This window comes from Drosophila kikkawai, chromosome 3R (assembly GCF_030179895.1).
Source record: "Drosophila kikkawai strain 14028-0561.14 chromosome 3R, DkikHiC1v2, whole genome shotgun sequence".
Taxonomy (NCBI): domain Eukaryota; kingdom Metazoa; phylum Arthropoda; class Insecta; order Diptera; family Drosophilidae; genus Drosophila; species Drosophila kikkawai.
Window position 1 is genome coordinate 24214454 of NC_091731.1, and position 19480 is coordinate 24233933.

Below are 19480 nucleotides of genomic sequence, written 5' to 3' on the forward strand. Positions count from 1 at the left end.
ATGAAGATGAAGAAGAAAGAAGGTGCAGCGAAGAAGGAGACACATGCACACACACCCTCACACAAGTACACATCGACACGCATACAGACACACGAGCACACACTCTCACATACAAAAGGGAGGTGAGATGAATGCTCTTGACAAAGCAACGCCTGCCTGCCTTTCAACAAGTGTTTTAGTGGCTCTCTCCCTCCCATGCTCTCTTCCTCTCTCTCTCCCTCTCTCTCTCTCTATCGGCGTGTGTGGGTGCGAGTCCCAAATAAATAGGCTACGAAAAATAATATGCAAACTAATTAGCACTTCCGTCAAGCCCCAACGCCAACGCAACGGCAACTGCAATTGCCCCTGCGTCTCATCTGCATCTGCATCTGCACTTGCACGGCTTATTATCTAAATTAAGTGGCGCATTCGAAAGCGCCCAGCTTCCTTTTCCTGCCCGGCCCCATGTGTGTGCGCACAAGGATCGCCTCAAGCCCTTGCCACACCAGCCACAAAGCTAATTGCAATTCAGCGCGCAATTCTAAGCGCGAACGGATGAGATCCCGACAATCCCTAATAACTATGGACACCCGCCGCACAATGGACTGTGTCACACACAGAGCGAGAGCTGTCACCCAAGCGATGCCTTTCTTTCGGCCAATCCAAGCCAAGCCAAGCAATGCCAAGCCAAGCCAACAGCCTAGCCTAGCCTCATTATCCCCGGCCAGTTCCAAATCCCTGGCAAGCGCCCCGCTGTTCAAGTGCTGCCGCCTCCGGGGAGCAGGGCAAAAAATAAAAAATAAACGAATGGGTCTGGGGGCCAGAAGGAAAAGATTTTCTATTTGCGTATTCTGCGCTTATTGTTTGGAAAAATCAACACGAGCGGCACTCGCACAACATGAGAAATGCATTTGGCGCTGCTACTGGGAAATCTTGAAATTAGCGCGATTATCGGAGCGTTGTCAAGGGGGAGAGTAGGCAGCGAGTAGGCGGATGGGAGCCAAAGGATTTCCAGCGAAAAGACAACAATTAGTGCGCGCCAGACAATGCAGGATCCGTGCGAGGAGCAGAGAATGAGAGAGAGGGAGGGAGAGCAGTCAGGCCGGAAGACAAGCAATCACTTACAGTTGCCAAGTAAGGCATAATATATCTATATATAGAGCCCAGAATCCGCCACCACCCCCACAATGTCCTCCGGTATACGGTATCCCCCATGCGAATGGCAGCCCACACACAAATCACTTGACTAAACAAGGCGACGCAGCAGCAGCAGCAGCCCGCTGCACTTGCTAATTAAATCCCCAGCCCCCAAGGCAGCTGCCGGAAAATGGGATAAAACCGCAGCTAGAAGATGCCGCCTTGACTTGCAATTGTTATTGCACCACCACGAGACGAGCTGCTGCTGCTGCTGCTGCTGCACATTTGAGATTTATTAAAAATTCTTTACACACTCCCGCACAGACACACAGCCACTGAGCCACACCCCCACACTCAGACACACCCAGAAGCACTTGGGGCGCGCCTAAGAGTATGCAGCGAATTATTAATAATGTCATACTCAAACAGCGATCCAATATAATGCATTAAGCCAGCAAAGGGACCTCTAGAATCAGAGCGAGAGTGAGAGCGAGCGAGCGAGCGAGCGAGACAAGCATTAGCGATTTCCTTTGAATTTGGTTTACCACTTTTACGACTTTCCCCCTATTGTTTTTCCCAATCCCCCGCCTTGGTTCGAACCTTATTTATTCTTTCGTTTGCGTTGCGATTTTGTAAATTTGAATGCTGAACAACAAAAACAAATTTAAAAAAATAAAATAAAACCCACACCATAGAATAGTTAAGAAATCAAAAACCAGAATACTGACCAATCCAAACATATTCCTCATCTACGCATCTGCAGAGAATTCTACTACATACAAATGGAGAAATATGCACGACAAGCTGTCACCGAAGGCATCAAGACACCCGATGATCTGTTGATTGCTGGAGATAGTGAATTGTATCGCGTGCTCAATTTGCACTACAATCGCAATAACCACATTGAGGTATGCCAATAACCACGCCCACCCACCACACCCACTAACACTAACACATGACCCAAAGTCCCCACCCCCGAACCGATCCTTCATGCACACACACACACACGCGGTGCGTGGATGCTGGATCGCGAGTTCGGGCGAATCCGTAAGAACCACTAACAACAACAGATGACCTCAACTGGGAGCCAGCAAATCGCTAATCGAGAAACAATCGGTCCACAGGTACCCCAGAATTTCCGCTTCGTGGTCGAACAGACTCTGCGGGAGTTCTTCCGTGCAATACAGGGTGGCAAAGACACCGAGCAGTCGTGGAAGAAGTCCATATACAAGATCATCTCGCGCATGGACGATCCCGTGCCCGAGTACTTCAAGTCGCCCAATTTTTTAGAGCAGCTGGAATAAGTGGAGGAGCTGGCGCTGCCGAGCCTGCCGCCACTGCCGCTGCCGTTGCTGCATCCGCCGCATACGCATACGGGAATGGGAATGCCACCGCCCATCAGTCCGGCCAACACCACCAACTGCAGCAGCAGCACCAGCACCAGCACCAGTACCACCAGCCACTCCAGGCCCGGCAGCAGCCATACGAAGGCGAAGCGCAAGCCAAAGTTAAAAGGCTAAATCTGCGTAAGAAGCACGACTGGATATGATATGACCAACTCTCCCCGACCGAAAAGAACACACAACAAATAACACACTAAAAACGGATTTAACAAGAACTTGATAGAGTTTTTTCGTGAGAAAAACGCGTTTAGAAGCCACAAACAAGAAAAATATTTTTTCAAAAATTTCCAAAAAACCACAAGACACATACACAGACACATTACCAAATACACTGAACCTCAGCAAATGAGCGACCAGAATGTGAAGGGAGCCAGGGAGATCGATCCTCCCCTGCCTCCTTGCATTCACCAAAACTGAAACATAGAATGTAGAGCAGCAGCAAGTCTTAATCTAATGTGAAATAGTGCAAATTGAAGAAACCTGAGCCACACACCTGAGAACACCCACACACCGAGCGTACTTTACAGGCAGTGTAAACTGTACTCGCCGTTGGTTTGTTAGTTGAAATTTTTTTGAAAATATTTACAGCAGATTACGTATACGTATGAATAATATTTAACAAATAGTTGAGCCGTCTAATGATCTACCGAAAGTTGACGCACGAAACATAAACACACACAAGCATTCCACAAAAACACACCTTACACACACACACACACACGCTCACAACGGTACAAAGTGTGTGTTCATTTGAGAGAACGAAAGTCGCTCTGCCAAACAGGAAGAAGCCCTGCTTGACAGACCGACTTTCCGGTAAGCAGTTTTCCGCCCGACTCGAGCGTTCACAGCTTTCGCACTGCTTTACAAAAGCAGGCGCAGCTCTGACGGCCGAAATTCGGGATTTAATATTTAAAGGACACCCGAAAGTTAAGGTTGCTATATCCCCCCTTAAGCGCTAAGCATATATTCGATGTCTATTAAGCGAAACTAAACAAAAATCACAAAAAAAAAAACGTTAAGAAATTTGCGAACAAAAAAAACTATTTAGATTTTTAAAAAGAGCGAGCGAGCGAGAGCCAGAGAAATTTGTTCGAGCTGCGGGCGTTAGGGTAGTTAAATTTATAATTTACAATACGTTATGCAAGACCTTCGACCAAAGTTAATTGTTAACATGAATCCTTTGAATACGGTTTATTTTTAATCAATTCTTATCCTTTAGTGCGCCACATTTGAGCACGCGTCTTAATTTTATAGAATAATCAACACACACACACATCACAAACAAAAAACAAACACACACCACACACTAGTCTGTTATTTATGTAAATAATTTATACGTTTAATTAAGTTAACGTTTAGTTTAATTAATTTACTTTACTTGGCCTTGAGTTGCAACAAAACAAAATATACACGAAACACCAAAAATACAAATTATAAATATGGTTTTTTACTCTTCTTGTTTTCGATCAAATGATATATATTTACGACTATAATTCCAAACATCTGGCTGGCTGAGATCGATCATGCACTTCTCACTCATCAGCACAGCAGACTCAGCATGGAAAGTGGGCGGGTTTAGAGGGATATGTTTGCCTGCTCTCCGCCCGGCGACTTTTTAGGGGCCATGGGGCGGGCAAACCCTGTTGTTCCAGCAGTGGCAATATTTACCATCTTCAAATTGCAACTGCAACACGGCAACAGCAACAACATCATCAACTGCAACAACAACAACAAACAAACATCATCGAAGCATGCTAAACATTTAAGAAAAAATATTCGGCAAACAACAAAACCATATTCCTCGACTGAAACGAACGAAGCGAAATTTAGTATTTCGGCCCAACAATTGCTCCTGCAGGAGCTTCACCAGTCAGCCAGCCAGCCAGTTAGTTAGTTTGTCAGTTACCTAGTTTGGCCAGCCCCTTGCCCCCGTCCGGAACGGAACCCTAGCGCCCTCAGGTTGGAGTTTAGATTAGATGGGAACACCGCTATATAAGGAGCAGATGACAAGGACGAGGAGATCGTCGCACCCCAGCAAACCTTTCGGCCACCACAATGATCACGAAATTATTGAACAATAGTTGAATTTTAGCTAAAACCAAATTAAAACTAAGCGAGTTTTTAAGCAAAATCGCACTTTTGGCATAACTATGGCAAAATTAGTCGCGTATAAGACGGTGAGTTTCCTAATCTAAGGCGAGTTAGAGAAGAAATTGGAATCCTTTCAATCGAAATAAAAATTGAAATTGAAAATGAAGTTTGGATAACTGAAAAGGAAAAATTGCATTTGCGAAATTAGTATTTAGGGAAACGTACAAAACAAAAGCTGACGAGGCAGACGAGGCATTCGCTAATCGAACTGAAGTTTAAGTTTATCGCATTTACCCCGTTGAGTTCCCTTAACCCCTGAGTTAAAGCAAAATTCACAGCAGACAGAAGTCGAAATTCAAGGAGAGACGCGTTGATTGTTAATGCCTTTACAAAATTTACGAAGGAAGCGACTTTTGGCAATGGAGATGAGATTTGAAAATTTGAAAATGAATTGAAAAAGAAAATGAAATTGATTTAAATACAATTGTAACTGATTTTGTGATAGAAAAGTAACTAACAACAAACTAAAAATCGAACTAACTGCATTATTGTTTCGGATAAAACCAATATGTGCGGCCTCGCAAAACGGAGGTCGCCATACGAAATTATTGATTGATGTAAAAATAGTTAATTGACAATTGCGAGACGAGCGAAATTATTGAGAGACGAAACCCCATTTAGGCAATTTAAGGCGTATTAACAATAAACGTTTGGCTAACAAAACTTTAGGCGAAATTTTATATTTAAGCGAAATTCGAGAAATAGCACGAAAAAGAAGCAGTATCTAGGCCGTCGAAATTCAGGAAAAATTACTATCAAATTGAGCAATCAACCCTTTCTGTTCTGTTCAGTTCCACACATAAGTTTTTACTTCAAAAGGAAGGCGAATGAACCGATATAACATACTTGCGTACCAACAATTGACACTTGAGCACACTTACACTTGCGTATATTTAATGCAACTTACATATTTCATACATTTATACTAAACATAAACATACATACTTAAACTTAAGTCAACAATTCAAGGGGCGGGCCCCCAAAGGGTCCGCTTCGAACGATAATTGGTTAATAAATGCGAAATTAATTGAGAAAACAGAAAACAAAACAAATGACGGCGCTTGGATTTTTATTTACCAAAATTACCAAAAAAGAAAAATGAAAAATACCCCCTTTCCTAACTTTTGGCAACCTTTAAAGCACCCACTTTTCGGTTCAACTCTCCCCCAAACTCCGTCAGAAGCTTTCGGCAATTGTCACCGCTAAATTGGAACTGATTGGCACCTACAAAACCACCACCTTCACACACCTCACTAACCCAATTACCACTTTATCAACTACAACTATATGAACAACTCAACTAGTCGGTGGAGCGCAGAGACGAGAAGGGTAAGCGAAATTTCCATAATTCATCTTAATCGAGCGACGCAAACCAAGCGGCAGCGAATCCTGGCGAATCCGCGGGCAGCAGCCGCGGCAGTCTTCTAGCCACCAAGCCCATCACCCTTCGGCCTCCGTCTTCTCGAGCAGCCAAAAAGAACGCGAATAGAGTTTAGTTTCTCCAGAGCAACCTTTTGGTGTTGGTAAATTCTAAAAGAACACAAAAGATCCTCCAAGGATCAGCCATAGGCCAGAGCAAGTTCGTTCCTCGTTTTCGCCGGCCGTGCTGCTGCTGCCGTGGGTCGCCAGGTACAGTTTACACCCAGGAACTAAGTTAGCCTAAGCATATAGATTAAGTGGAGCAGCAGCAGCAGCAGAAGAAGCAGAGAACCAGACGGAGAACGACAACCGGAAACGGAAACCCAGCCAATCAGCGACCCTTGTTGGTCAATCAGCAAGTATCAAGCACACTCAAAGCATTATCAAACGATAACGATTACTGGACTAATCGAGACGCAGACGATGAAAGCGATAGCGAGATGAAAGGCGAGATAAGTATATACCTACTACAAGTAAACCAATTACCAAAATATAAAAGCAGACGCAGCCATATGCAATTTTAACTAGATTTTAAAAGCATCAATACCGCAGATTACCAAGCAAACCAAAAGAAAAACAAATACCCAAACTTACCGATTACTGATTACTGAAATACAAGAAACAAAAAGAAAACAATAACAGAAATTGATCAGAATTGTACATAGCGACATTTAAATACAACTACATACACGTAATTAAAATATTACTACAGTTTAAGCATAAGCGACCCCGACCCACTTTGAACCAGCCCCAGACCCCCCAAAAGAATGGTAAATCTGTCCAAGGCCAGGCCATAATTCACTCATAGCTTTACTGCATTGAAAATGCGCGCAGAACGGTTCCCGGCAGAAGGACGATGAGGAAGGAAAGGGGGATAGAGATAGGACATGTGCCAAATTCAAATCGGTATATATATCAAGCAGATCCCCTTTTGGCAGGCCCACACACGCACAAAAACACTGAAGCAAGTCAGTCAAACTTACACGTAGGGTACATTACTCCATGGTAAAAATCAAAGCAAATCTATTCGTAACTTCAACTTCAACTTAACCATAAGTTAGTTAAACATCCTTATTTTGGAAGACATCTGATCACAAGGGAAGCAAATAAGAAGACAAAGTAAAATAAAAGCACACAAAAATTTGCAGTTTTGGTATAATATAAAAGCAAAAAAACAAAAAACGATAAATGAAAACGAAAACGAAAAAATCTATTAACACGGCGATGAATATTTCCAAAAAATGATTGCGTTTTTTTAGTAGCAAGCGCGATTCTCAAAATTCCCAACAACTTTTTGGCCCAAAAAAATCGAAAAACCAAACACTTCCGTTTGGAAGTCAAATTTTTATCACTTATTTGGCGTAGAAAGAATCAGAAGAAGACGTTTAGGAAGCAGAAGAAGGAGGAGAAGAGGAGGTAGGAGTTTACCAAGTGGTGTAGTTCCACCTGCACCACATCTTTCTTTTAAACAAACTGCAATAGAGCGGCGCACAGTGCGCACACTTTCGACATGCACTGTGCGTCCGCACCAACGGACTTTAGTTTAAAGATCAAAATTCTTGGCAGAGCAATTCTGCAGACAGCAGCCAGAGTAACTAATAGTATTTATTCAGTTGATCAATCAGGAATCAATCTTACGCATCCTTAGTTTTGAAGTTTATGAAGGGAGATGTTAAAACTTTTGGCTTATGACGTAAACCCAACATTTCGGCCGCAATGCAAATATATTGCCCATGGAAATTCGAAATTCAAATTGATATATATACAACAACAACATCATCGAACAAAAAGCACATGAGAAAGTATAAAAATATAAAGAGAAAGTTGCATAAAAAACGAAACAGAAACGATAACCAAATAAAAACCACAACGATAACAAAATACCTAAGTAACCGATAACAGTGAAGCCAGGAATGAGGAGAATTTGCCATTTAGTTTTAACAGCCAACAATAGCCAGGGAAACATACGCAACTCGTATGTGATATTTTTGAGTTAATCTCTCACAGTTTTCCACAACCACAACAATAAATATTTTTACTCAAATATACAAAGCGAAAAACCAAAACAAAAATCGAAAAAAATCGAGAAACGAAGCCCAATTAGAAGCGACAATACGGAGAAGATCTTTAACCACAACAACAACACAGAGCACTTCCAGCAGCAACTTTTTTTGGGTTGTCTACACATATCAAAGATAAATACGCTATATATACATACATATAGGGAGCGAGATATATAGGAGAGAGAGAGAATACATATTCCTTTGTGTTGAGTCTTTAAGCCATCCTCAGTTCAAATTTTACACAGAATATAACTGAATAACTGAATATTTACCCATGACCGAATACAAATATAAATATATATACATATAAACCAATACCAAAACTAATCCATAAGTGTTTATAGTTGAATTTTGACCGAGCTCGATCGGGAATCGAGAATCGAATCAGATTTTATGCCACAGTTTCATTTGCAATAGACGAGCGTGCCACGCACGAACCGGGATAATTTATAGTACAATACATGCGACAAGCAAACAAAGTAAATTAATAACAAAAATAATAATAATAATAACGAGTAAGCAACAGCAACCAATAACTTTTATAAAACGATTTATATTTTTATACTGAAACGAAATCAATCAACAACAACCGCAGCAATAGCCAATTAGCCAAATAAGCCAAAACTTTTAGTTCGTTCACCGAGGTCTTCAGTTAGCAATTAACGACAACAGCAACAATTATGTTTTCATTTACGAATCAGGAGAAGATCTGAGTGCCCGTGACCCCCGTTAAAGACATGCTCCCCCGGATGGGATCTCTCCGGAGACTGCGACTGCAGGTCACGCCACACAAGAAATTGCCCATAGAATGGCGGTTCCAAAAAGACCGCCCCAAGTAAATCAAACGACGAAGAAGCCCCGAAGAAGATGCCTGCCTGCTGAACCCGAGGGAACAGAGAAGCGACGACAAGTAGCCACAATCAAAACTTTAAGCAACCCGTGAGCCCGCCCAGAATCCGGATAGATCCCAGTCCGACCAGGGAACAGGCATGTCGCCCAGCCCAGCGGGTGCCACACTCAGATCGACTCACATAGACAACAAGAATAAGTGATAAAAACCCTTTGTTTCACAATTCTCTTACGAGCAGCCACTCAATCAATCAATCAATGAGCCACAAATCTTTGCGTGCGTTTAACTGGCTCCATTCCTGGCCCACAAATCGATGGTATATAGTATATCCAAGGTATATAGACGGGGCGTGCCATGGCCTGCGAAACGAACTGCAAAACTCCTTTGGTTTACTCTCACACACAATAAAGCAAATAGTTACAGATATACAGATGCATAGATGCAAATGAAGCAGCAGCAGCAATAAACAGGTGAAAATTGACAAAACGCATATCGAGACGGGGGACCCAAGACAGCCCCCAGACAATAGCCCAGCAATATTATTATTATTTCCCACTGGGCGCCCTTTGTAATCCTTCGAGGATTAAAGGCGCGCCACCAGCCGTCGTCAAACTGAAGTACAACCAAAACGAAATCGCACCCATTGGCAACCACCAAGAAGCAAGCAGCCGTGTTGCATTAGCCCCTGAATATCGGATATAGATATATATAAAAAAATATATAGCCAGGAACGGGGTCAGACGTTTGTCAAAATTCTACACGAAATTTTATGTAAAACAACTGTAGGAGCAAACGAAAAACGCAATTCCAACGAGCCAATGACAAAAAGCTAAACAAATATCGATTTTCAGTTAAACGTTTTTCCTTCTCGGCCATCGATCCAGGTTTCGATCGATCGCCCCGACCTATGATTTATCAGATAGAGAGAGAGAGAGAGCGAGAGGCGGCATGCCGGGCGCCCCATACAACTGGGCGCGGCATGTGTACAATATGTAAAGTAATTTAACGTAAAACGAAGGCGATAAGCGAACACAAATGAAACAACAATATTTATACAGAGACTGCAAACAAATGTGATCAGATATTTTATAATGTATAAGTTTACAGAGCCATCGCTAGCTGTACTAGCTATATATTGAGCGTATATAGCGGATGCTAACGATCAAATCAAAAGCGAGCAACAGAAACAGAACAGCGAGAGCGACAAAAACACAGCAACAGCAACCACAGTAGGCGTTAAGGTAACAGTTAGCTAACCGTAACCGTAACCCAAAGCGTAACGAGAGCCGTAAACGTAAGCAACCGATAAACAAAAGTATTTATAATGATATTTTTTACAATAGCATATACAACTAAATATAGCAAAACGACAAACAAACCGAGCGGGAGCCGCAGCTTACAAAAAATACCCAACTCCCAGTTCAAGTTCCAAACCCCCCAAGATCCCATTATCCACACGAAACGAGTCCTGGACAACAGAGCTGCGGCCTCCACGCGCAACAGTTGCCTTTCACAGAAACAATTTACCATTTAAGTTACCAATAGTGAAATAGACAAGCCAAAACGGCGCCAGTACGTCCTCCTAATCAAGTCAAGGGGGCCTGGCGCCGCAGTTTTTCCAGCCAGTTTTCAGTTGAGCATCATCTCCTCAGTTCGTTCGAATACAACAACAACAACAACAGCAGCAGCAGCAGCATAAGCAGCAAGGCAGAGTAGCAAAGCGGAGCAGAGAGTTTTCAGTTCACGGTTCATACAAAGATTTTATTTAGTTCGGGAGCAGGGAGAAGCAGGAAGCGGAAGTAGGAGGAGCAACGAAGAATGTCTTGGGATGGAGCAACCAATATAAATATAACCATACAACACACCACACATGTATAAAGCAATCTTTTATATGTGAGACTAGTTTGATTTGAATTCAGTAAGTCGAGTCCTTCAGTTAGATCAACAACGTTTCGACAGCATTAGCCGCCTGAGTTGAGGCATTCAATCGTTATGGAAAATTGAGCAACTCTTAGTTCTGAACAATAGTGCCGGTAACATTTAAACGATAAGTGAAACTATATAAAGACATATATATATATATATATATATAATTAGACATATATATAAAGATAAAATACATACTCTAGACGTCGTAATCCGTATTTCAGCATAGCTAACAAATGTTCTAAATGTACACTGAGTAATGAAAATCCGGAAATCAAGCAACAAACTAAAAAGGAAAGTAAGAGTTAGGGAGCGAGAGCGAGAGGGAGACCGTTTGCGTAGCATTTTCCCAGCGGGAAATGCAGAGAGAAAATTGCCTGGCCCCGGGATCAGCGACCTGCCCCCACCCCAAGAAGAAACCCCAGCACACGAACACCACACTCAGCCCCCCCATTACGATCCACAAGAACCCTATAAATATATATAACTTATTACTTATATAAGGAAATAAACTCGATGCAAGCAAAACCAAATAATAATAAATACAAGATAATGGTAGTTGCTATTTTAAATATGTATTACAAAACCAACAAAAAATACAAAAAAAAAAAACACAAAACAAAAAACAAAACAAAACCGAAAACAAAACTAAAATCAGTCGAAATAAAATGATCTTCAGCGAATATGCAGCAAAAGTCTCAATTAAATGTTAAGCAGGAACCAAAAAGCCAACCCGAGCAACAACAACAGCAACAGCAGAATGAAAGCAAAGCAAATCAGTCAGACACACCTACATATATATATAAACTACTATATATATATATACGCAGTTTGTTCCAAAACCAAAATCAGTACGAGAAATATATGATATTTGTATGCTTTTTTACTCACTCACACCATCATCATATAGGCCAAGTGCAAACTGGGACAGATCGGTTGGAGATCCTCTAACGCCGCCTTTAGGTTTAATTTACGCACACACACACTCCGACCCGGACACACACACACACACACACGAGACACACTCCGCCGGAGCGGAGGATCTACAAAATTGAATGTCAGCATAAGTATAATCGTAACGAGAAACAACTAAAATGCATACTCATAGTTTAGCAGTCGCCGTAATTGATTTATATTTTGTCAGCCACACGAAGCAGAATCAGAATCAAACCGCAGATACTACATAGGAGAACAGACAGACACGAAACGAACTCAAACTCAACTAAGATAGGTACAAGATATACAGCATACCCAAAAGATACATTAAATAGAACTCATCATCAGCCACCTAAGACAGAAGAACAACCAACAGTAGCCACAACAACTTAATGCCGTTCAACCAACAACAACAACTAGAGAAGAAGATCAGTTCACAGATGCATCACAGCTTACCTATAGTTTTTAATTTTCAAGATACATACCACACATACATAATAAGCAGGCCCAAACCAGAATCAGAATCAGCAAGCACCAGTTTTCAGAGTAGGATTACAGGAGGAGCTAAGGAAACATTACAATCAAGTGGTAGAATTTCGAAGGACACTTTCGGCTTAGATATAAATACTCAAGAGAAATGAATAAACAAGTTAACTTTCGGCTCAAAAGCAACGCGCTGCAAACTAACAAGAAATCGAGAAACATTTTGCGTAATTGCAAAACACCAAAAAATAAAAGAAAACCTAAATGAAGAATACAACTCTCGGCCTAGACTTTGGCGTGAATTTCGGAAACAAAAAAAAACAAAGACAAATCTCGGACGTGGATTAGGGCGAAGATTCAGATAGAAATGACAACCAAATGTGACGACAGACGCGCTGCAAGCGGTACAGTGTCCTTCCGAACAGGATCAAAACTCGCAGACCGTAAAAAAAAAGATTTTTAGGTATAAGTGTAAAATTAAATGTAAAACGTATTTCGGTAATGTTCCTATGTAAACATATGACACACACTCGCTCACAGACAGACACGCGCACGCATATATGTATATGCAAGGATAAATAAATATATATGAGTGGGGAAATTGCAGTTTCGGAAACACACACAATAAAATTCAGCATTTAGCAGTTTGGCAACTAAAATTAGCTGGGATAACCAAAACAATGGGAAGAAACATAAAATTTGGTCTGCGATTTTGATTCTTCAGAAGACTGGACTGCTTGCTAAAAAGGATACGAGCAAAATTAAAGTTAGAATAATTAACAGGCAGCATTCTATGAAAAAGATTCGCAATTACTTTAGATTCAATTCCGTTCACTTTCCCCTTTGAAGAAAAGGAAAACAATTGTACTTTTCAATGAGTCACAACGCGTTTGAAAGCCCATCAAGGATATTGACAACTAGAAAAACAAGGATGTACGAAAACCAATCTCGAAATGAACTAAATGAAATAACAAAATTTGAAAACCTCTCGGCCATGTTTGGATAATTCTCTCTCGGTGTAAACATTCAGGACAAATTTACAAAAAAAAAAAACTAAAACAAAAAAACAAAAAAAAACTTTAGGATTAAAAAAGAAATTAAAATCGTGAAAATTACGAATTCAAAATCCAAAAATTATAAGCAAAATTACAAAATTTTGGAACACAAAATTTCGTAAGCAAAAAACTTAAGATGTAAGCGAAAGCAGGGCATTTCCGCTTCGGAAAAGCAGTAGACGAGCAGTAAGCAGTGGACGACCGGAACGGAGAAAAAATGAGAAACTCTGAAGGAAATTTTGGAAAAACGTGTTGGGGAAAATATCAGAAAAAGTACAAGCTTATTTTAAGCACCTTCGCGCCTTATCTTTAAGAACGTAAATAAATCAATGAAAATACGAAAAAAAAAATTAAGCAAAAAAAAGGGAAAGCAAAACCAAAAAAGACAAGCAAACTTACATTTAAATAAATTTAATACGAAAACAATGTACATTTAGAAATTACGAGCAAAATTAAGCGTGAATCGCTAGTTTCGATACATCTCCTGGTAGTTAACCTTATCTAAGCTTAAGTTTCATCCGCACCGATCTGATCCGACGACCCGTTCAGACTCGGACTCGGGCACAGATACTGCAGAAAGCACACTTTTAGTTCCCCCTCAGTTTGGGTTTTGTGGAAAGTCTGCCTCAAATTGTTAATTTAGAGAGCAGAAAAGCGAAGGGAAGAAACTGTAGAAAGAGGAAGCTTCAGAAGAAGAACATGACTAGTCAACAACAACACAACAGAGGCAGTGCCAGGAACTAATGTAAATCAGTTCCAGAGCTTGCTGACAATTGAAACCAATATAAGCAACAACCAAAATTCAAAATCATCGCAGCAGCAGATTTCAAAATTCAAAAACAGATATAACAAAAATCGCTGAGAAGCAAACGAAATTAAAAGAAAATTCTTAACTGCGGTTCGGAGCAAAACGTAAAAGGTGACAAATGTATTATCGGGTTTTCTCAATATTAAAAAAAAAGAAAAAATCCAAGAAAAGAAAGCAAAAAAACGAAGAAAAAACTAAATTTATGTTCCCCCACGTCTCTGTAAATGTTTAGATGTATGAAAACGAAACCAGTCAAGGTTTTTGGTGGGGCTAAGACCGACTTAAAATTAAGATGTGTATGTAAAGAAAAAAAGATACTGAAGCGACGAACACTATAAAGGTAACGCTATGAATCCTAACCCATTTGCCCCAAAGTTTAGTTCTACAAAATTCGCCATATATCCAATCATTACCCCGCATATATGTATATGTAAACCCAACGCCCCTACCCTGAGATTTGCTAACGATTCACCGAGCACCAAGCCATCCCATTCAGCTTAGGTTGTGCGCCCAACTCAGTCCATATTCCTCGAGTTCCTAACCCTGACGCTCCTATCCATAGGCCGGGCCAAAGAGCTGACAGTTATCAAGCCTCGAAAATAAAACCAAAGTGCCCAGTCCGTTAGAACGCCAGAAGATCGGCACATCGCGGACCGGGCAACTCCAGGACATCCAGATCCGTTTCGCACCATAGCACTCAAGGCAATACAAGCAAAAAGTAAGCAAAATATAAAGCGGCGCGAGAGAGAAGCAAAAAGAAAACAGAAGAAGACAAGGCAAAGGACAAGTTTCGAACCAAGGATTTCGGTAACATTTCGAACGTAACTTTCGGCAGAGTTTCGAACAACTTTGGATTAGGCTTTTGTTGTTAATTTGTTTTTTTGCGACCACGTCTCTACATAGCACTCGAGCAACATGCAACACACAACAGAAGCAGCAAGCAGCAACGTGATACACGAGTTGAGCAAGTGAATAGCAATTTTTGAAATGGGGCCACAACGTCCGATCTAAAGTGCCTTCAAGTAACAATGAAAAAAAAAAATGGAAAACCAAAAAAGAAAAATACCAAAAATAAAAACTGTTAATTTTTTATGTAACTAAAGCAAACGAAGAGGAAGAAATTATAAATAAAAATTGTATAAAAGAAAATTAAACGTGTAAAAAGTATAAACAAATTAAACAACAAAAAAAAACTAAGCGATGGTGAACGCGAGAGCGGTAACGCGAACGTAAACGATGAGAAAGGGCTCCAAATAGACCGGAAAGCAAGCAAAAACCAAAACTGCCTCAGACTTTGGCCTGGTCACAGTGTCCCTCCGACGGAATTCCTTGAGCTTGTCCAAGATGCTGCTGGAAATCGATCGCAAATCTCAACTAAAGCACTCCCGAGACCCCGACTTATGAACCCCAGTCCCAACTATACTCCCTAGAAAAAGTTGTAATTGACTACCTAAGTAAGCGATAAATATGTACGTATTTAGTTTTAGTATGTAAACGAATGAAAATTAACGTAAATCTCCATTTAGTCACGTCATTATGTATGCGAAATTGATGATTTAGAGTAGAGACGAAGACGCAAAGGTTTGGATATAGACACTCCAGGACATATATATATTTACGAGTATACCCCGAAAAAAACCCTCTATACATACGCATAAAGCGCTGAGTTGCTCATCTATCAATGTACTTTGAAAAAACACAGACACACACACACACACAGGACACTTGCATGTACTATGCTACATTTAATTTAGATTTAGAAGCGATGAACTAAGTATCCGACTCACCGCTGAGCGGAGCGGGATGAGCGATGATGAACTAAGAGAACGGCATACTGAAGAGGTGGCATTTAGGTATAGAGCGAAACTACATTTAAGGACTCTCGACCTCCCCCCTCCCCATGAGGCGATCTGCGTGGACTCACATGCATTCGTATACTAAAACCAAGAGCGCAAGAGATCGCAGATAAACTATAAGACTTTCCAAAAACGAAGGAGGAAACCTGCCGTTTCCCACTTTTGTGCTACTTCCTATCCCTAAACACACTCAGACACAACCCACACACACACCCAACACTCACACAGAGATCTTGAGTTGGCAGCATCGTAATCGCTTCTTTAGTCGACGATGGGAAAGAACTAGCAAAAATTAGCAAAATTTAAAATTGATTATGTACCACACAGAAGCACACGCACACAGCCACTCTGACGACACACCTTGTATATATAAGTATGTATATTCCTTTGAGCTGAACATTGTATAACCGAGCGATTACGATGATAACACTGAAAACACTGACAACAGGAAACAAGGACACACCGCGGTGTGTAAAGGGTTCTTTGCTTACAACTTTTCAAACGAATTAAAGCGTTTCGGCCAACCTTTAGGATTGACAAGAGATCGACTTGAGGAAACTAACCCCGCCCAATTCCCTCTCAGGAAGGGAAAATATATGAAAATGAGAGCTGGGCGGGGAAATGCATCGTTTCGGTTGATGGATGCAAACGATCGAAATTTATCGTGATACCAAAATCAAACCAGAAAATTTATTTAAGTTCAATTAAGAGCGTAAATTGTGAAGAATATAGAAAAATGAATACTTTCAGTTACAATACAACAATAGACCGGAATGATTTCCAAGCAATAGTACAAACAACTTTAGAGATAACTTTTATAAATGTAATTGTAAACTAAGTGGTAGAAGGAGAGAGCTGCTCCGGTTCGTGTGCGGCGGGAATACAAGGGCCAAGAAACAAAATCCCGGTTCCGAGACACACGGCTCGGACAGAGGAAAGAGAGAGAGTGAAACCCCGCGTATCCATAAATACGATTTAACATAATTTATCCTAAGTTGAGCTTTTAACACACATTGATTTAAACATTTTTGATTAGTGCGAAGTAAGCGAAATTGAAGGCCAGCAGACGCCGCATATATTTTCGAAATTCCAACTTGACAACGCGACACCTTCCGCTTCTATCAGAAGCCGGAAGAAAAACAATTCAAGTCACTTCACACACAGTTTAAATTTATAAGAATATGTACTAACAATAGGAAACGACACCCAATTACCCAACACCCCGAGGTCCCGCCACCCCCCCTAAAACTTACACATTACTATTTACCAGAATACGAAACGAAATTAATGAAAACTAAAAGAAATGGAAAAGTAAAGTCAAGCAAAGCAAAAGCATACATATATGAATGTAATACGCGGTGGAAACATACAAAGTTGGGAAACGAGAAAATTTCACAATCGACTATGTGTCGCGTATACACTTACGATAGTACGATATACTAACTTTATATGATTAACTAATTCATTTCGAATGAACATGAACCATAGCGATATATGTATAAGCCACGATTTGGTTACGGTTTCGATTTCGTTTCCGTTATATACTTTGGTTTGGTGTACACAACTTTTGGAAACTTCGGAAATCACTTTCAGGCCAGCAAATTGAATAAATTACACTTTGGCGACGCACATTTTGTGGCCAGCAAAATCGGTAAAGAAAATCGCGCAAATGAAAATTCCAAAAAATTAAATCGAAATTTGGATTACCATTTAGAAAGTGCATTTAGCGCAAGGCAAAACCAAAAACGGCACCACTCCACACCACACTACATCACACCACGAAGAGTATGAAAATGTGTATGAGGTAAATTCAGTATTTGGATCTAAGCGAATATTATTACATACAAATTTATATTTATGCAAGCGACAAAATCGAAACAAACCATACTTAAATTGTGTAATGAAAAGGAAATGGTAAAAACAAGAGCATAACACTAAACTAAACAATATGACATTTTTAATCGAAAAAACCAAAAACAAACCAAAACTTATTTTATTGAAAATTATGTAAAATTTACTAAGGAAAAATACAAAAAAAAAAACACACACACACAATAAAAGTTTATTTTCATCTTTAAAAATAAAGTTTTAAAATCGTATAAAAATAGTAATTGTTTGCCTGGAGTTTTCCTTTTTTTTGGGGTATGACCGCAAATAAAGGTAAGTTATTTTAAGTAGAAATTAAGAAAGCTACAGTTGAGTGTGCTCGACTGTGAGATACCCAGTATGAAACTGTAAACGTTAATATACCTTTGAGGAAGTTGTCTACACATGGCTATTTAATATATGTAAATATATTTCTGTTTTATAGAAAGTCCAGAAAGGATTTTTATAATTTGTGAGTGATATTAAAACGAACTTGACCTATAAGTTCTAAGATTTCGATGATTTTTCGGACAGAAGTATAATAAACCGATTCGCCTGGACTGGCATCGAACATGTTTTAATAAATATCCATGTACTGTCTATTTATAAATATTTTATTGTCATATGGAAACATTATATCTGATGAAAATAATAAAATAAATAAAATAAGAACACAATTTTTTAAAGGCGCTTTGTTAAAAAAGCACGATTTGTAGTTTATATGACAAAGGTGGAAGGATTTCATTAGGGAGGCTATAATTTTCTTGGATATCCAGATGGAGAATTCTTGGAAGCCAAAGAACAGCACTTCTACGCCTCCATTTGTGGGATGACTCCTTTTGATGCAAATGGTTTTCCGCACAATTATGGCTAGAGGAGTCCCCGGCGGAACTGGTGGCCCTGCTGATGGAGCACGAGGTGCTAATAAGGCGCGGCTGCTCTATTTACTGCTCAAAATCTCCCACACGATGCATCAAAATTACGAAAGACAGAAGTTATTACTATGCTTGTAGTAATTAGTATGTTTTAAAATGTATATTATATTTTTAACTAAATAAATTAATAATTTATACCAGTATGTATGTTCAAGATTCAGTTTTAAAATACTTATGTATATTAGCTTGTGAAGTCATAATATTTTTCTACTTGCCCACAAGCCTCTTTTCTAAAGGGGCTTTTTTTGAAAACCACGATTTGGAGTTCGTAGGGAATGATGACATTAGGGAGGCCGTAATTTCCTTAGATATCCAGATGGAGAATTTTTTGAAGCAGAAGAACAGCACTTCTACTCTACTATACTGGCGCTTTTTAATGCAAGGACTCAAGAACACGGGCTGTGTGCCTTTCTTTCTGGTCTTCTATTTTCTATTCTTTTTTTTTTTAACCTGTTTTACAAGGATAGTATTCTAGGTCTACTGGGGAACCAATTAAAGAAAAAATTGCCACAAAGTTGCCACACTCCCATGTATTACAGCAACAACGTTATTGTTAATCTCAATATCGATGTTTTTCCAGATCTAGAAGCAGTTTAATATTGTGTCAATAAAT

The 19480-nt window shown here is 40.1% G+C and overlaps 1 protein-coding gene across 1 annotated transcript in view; it reads left to right on the plus strand.

Annotated features, from left to right (window-relative positions):
• The window catches only part of pros (homeobox protein prospero), a 63413-nt gene extending 45236 nt beyond the window's left edge, over window positions 1–18177 (plus strand). Inside the window, exons 6-7 of the mRNA XM_017161258.3 lie at window positions 1880–2024; window positions 2241–18177. Of these exons, the coding sequence (XP_017016747.1) occupies window positions 1880–2024; window positions 2241–2420 (325 nt within the window). The 3' untranslated portion in view covers window positions 2421–18177. The remainder of the gene's footprint in view (window positions 1–1879; window positions 2025–2240) is intronic.
• The last annotated feature ends 1303 nt before the right edge of the window (window positions 18178–19480 follow it).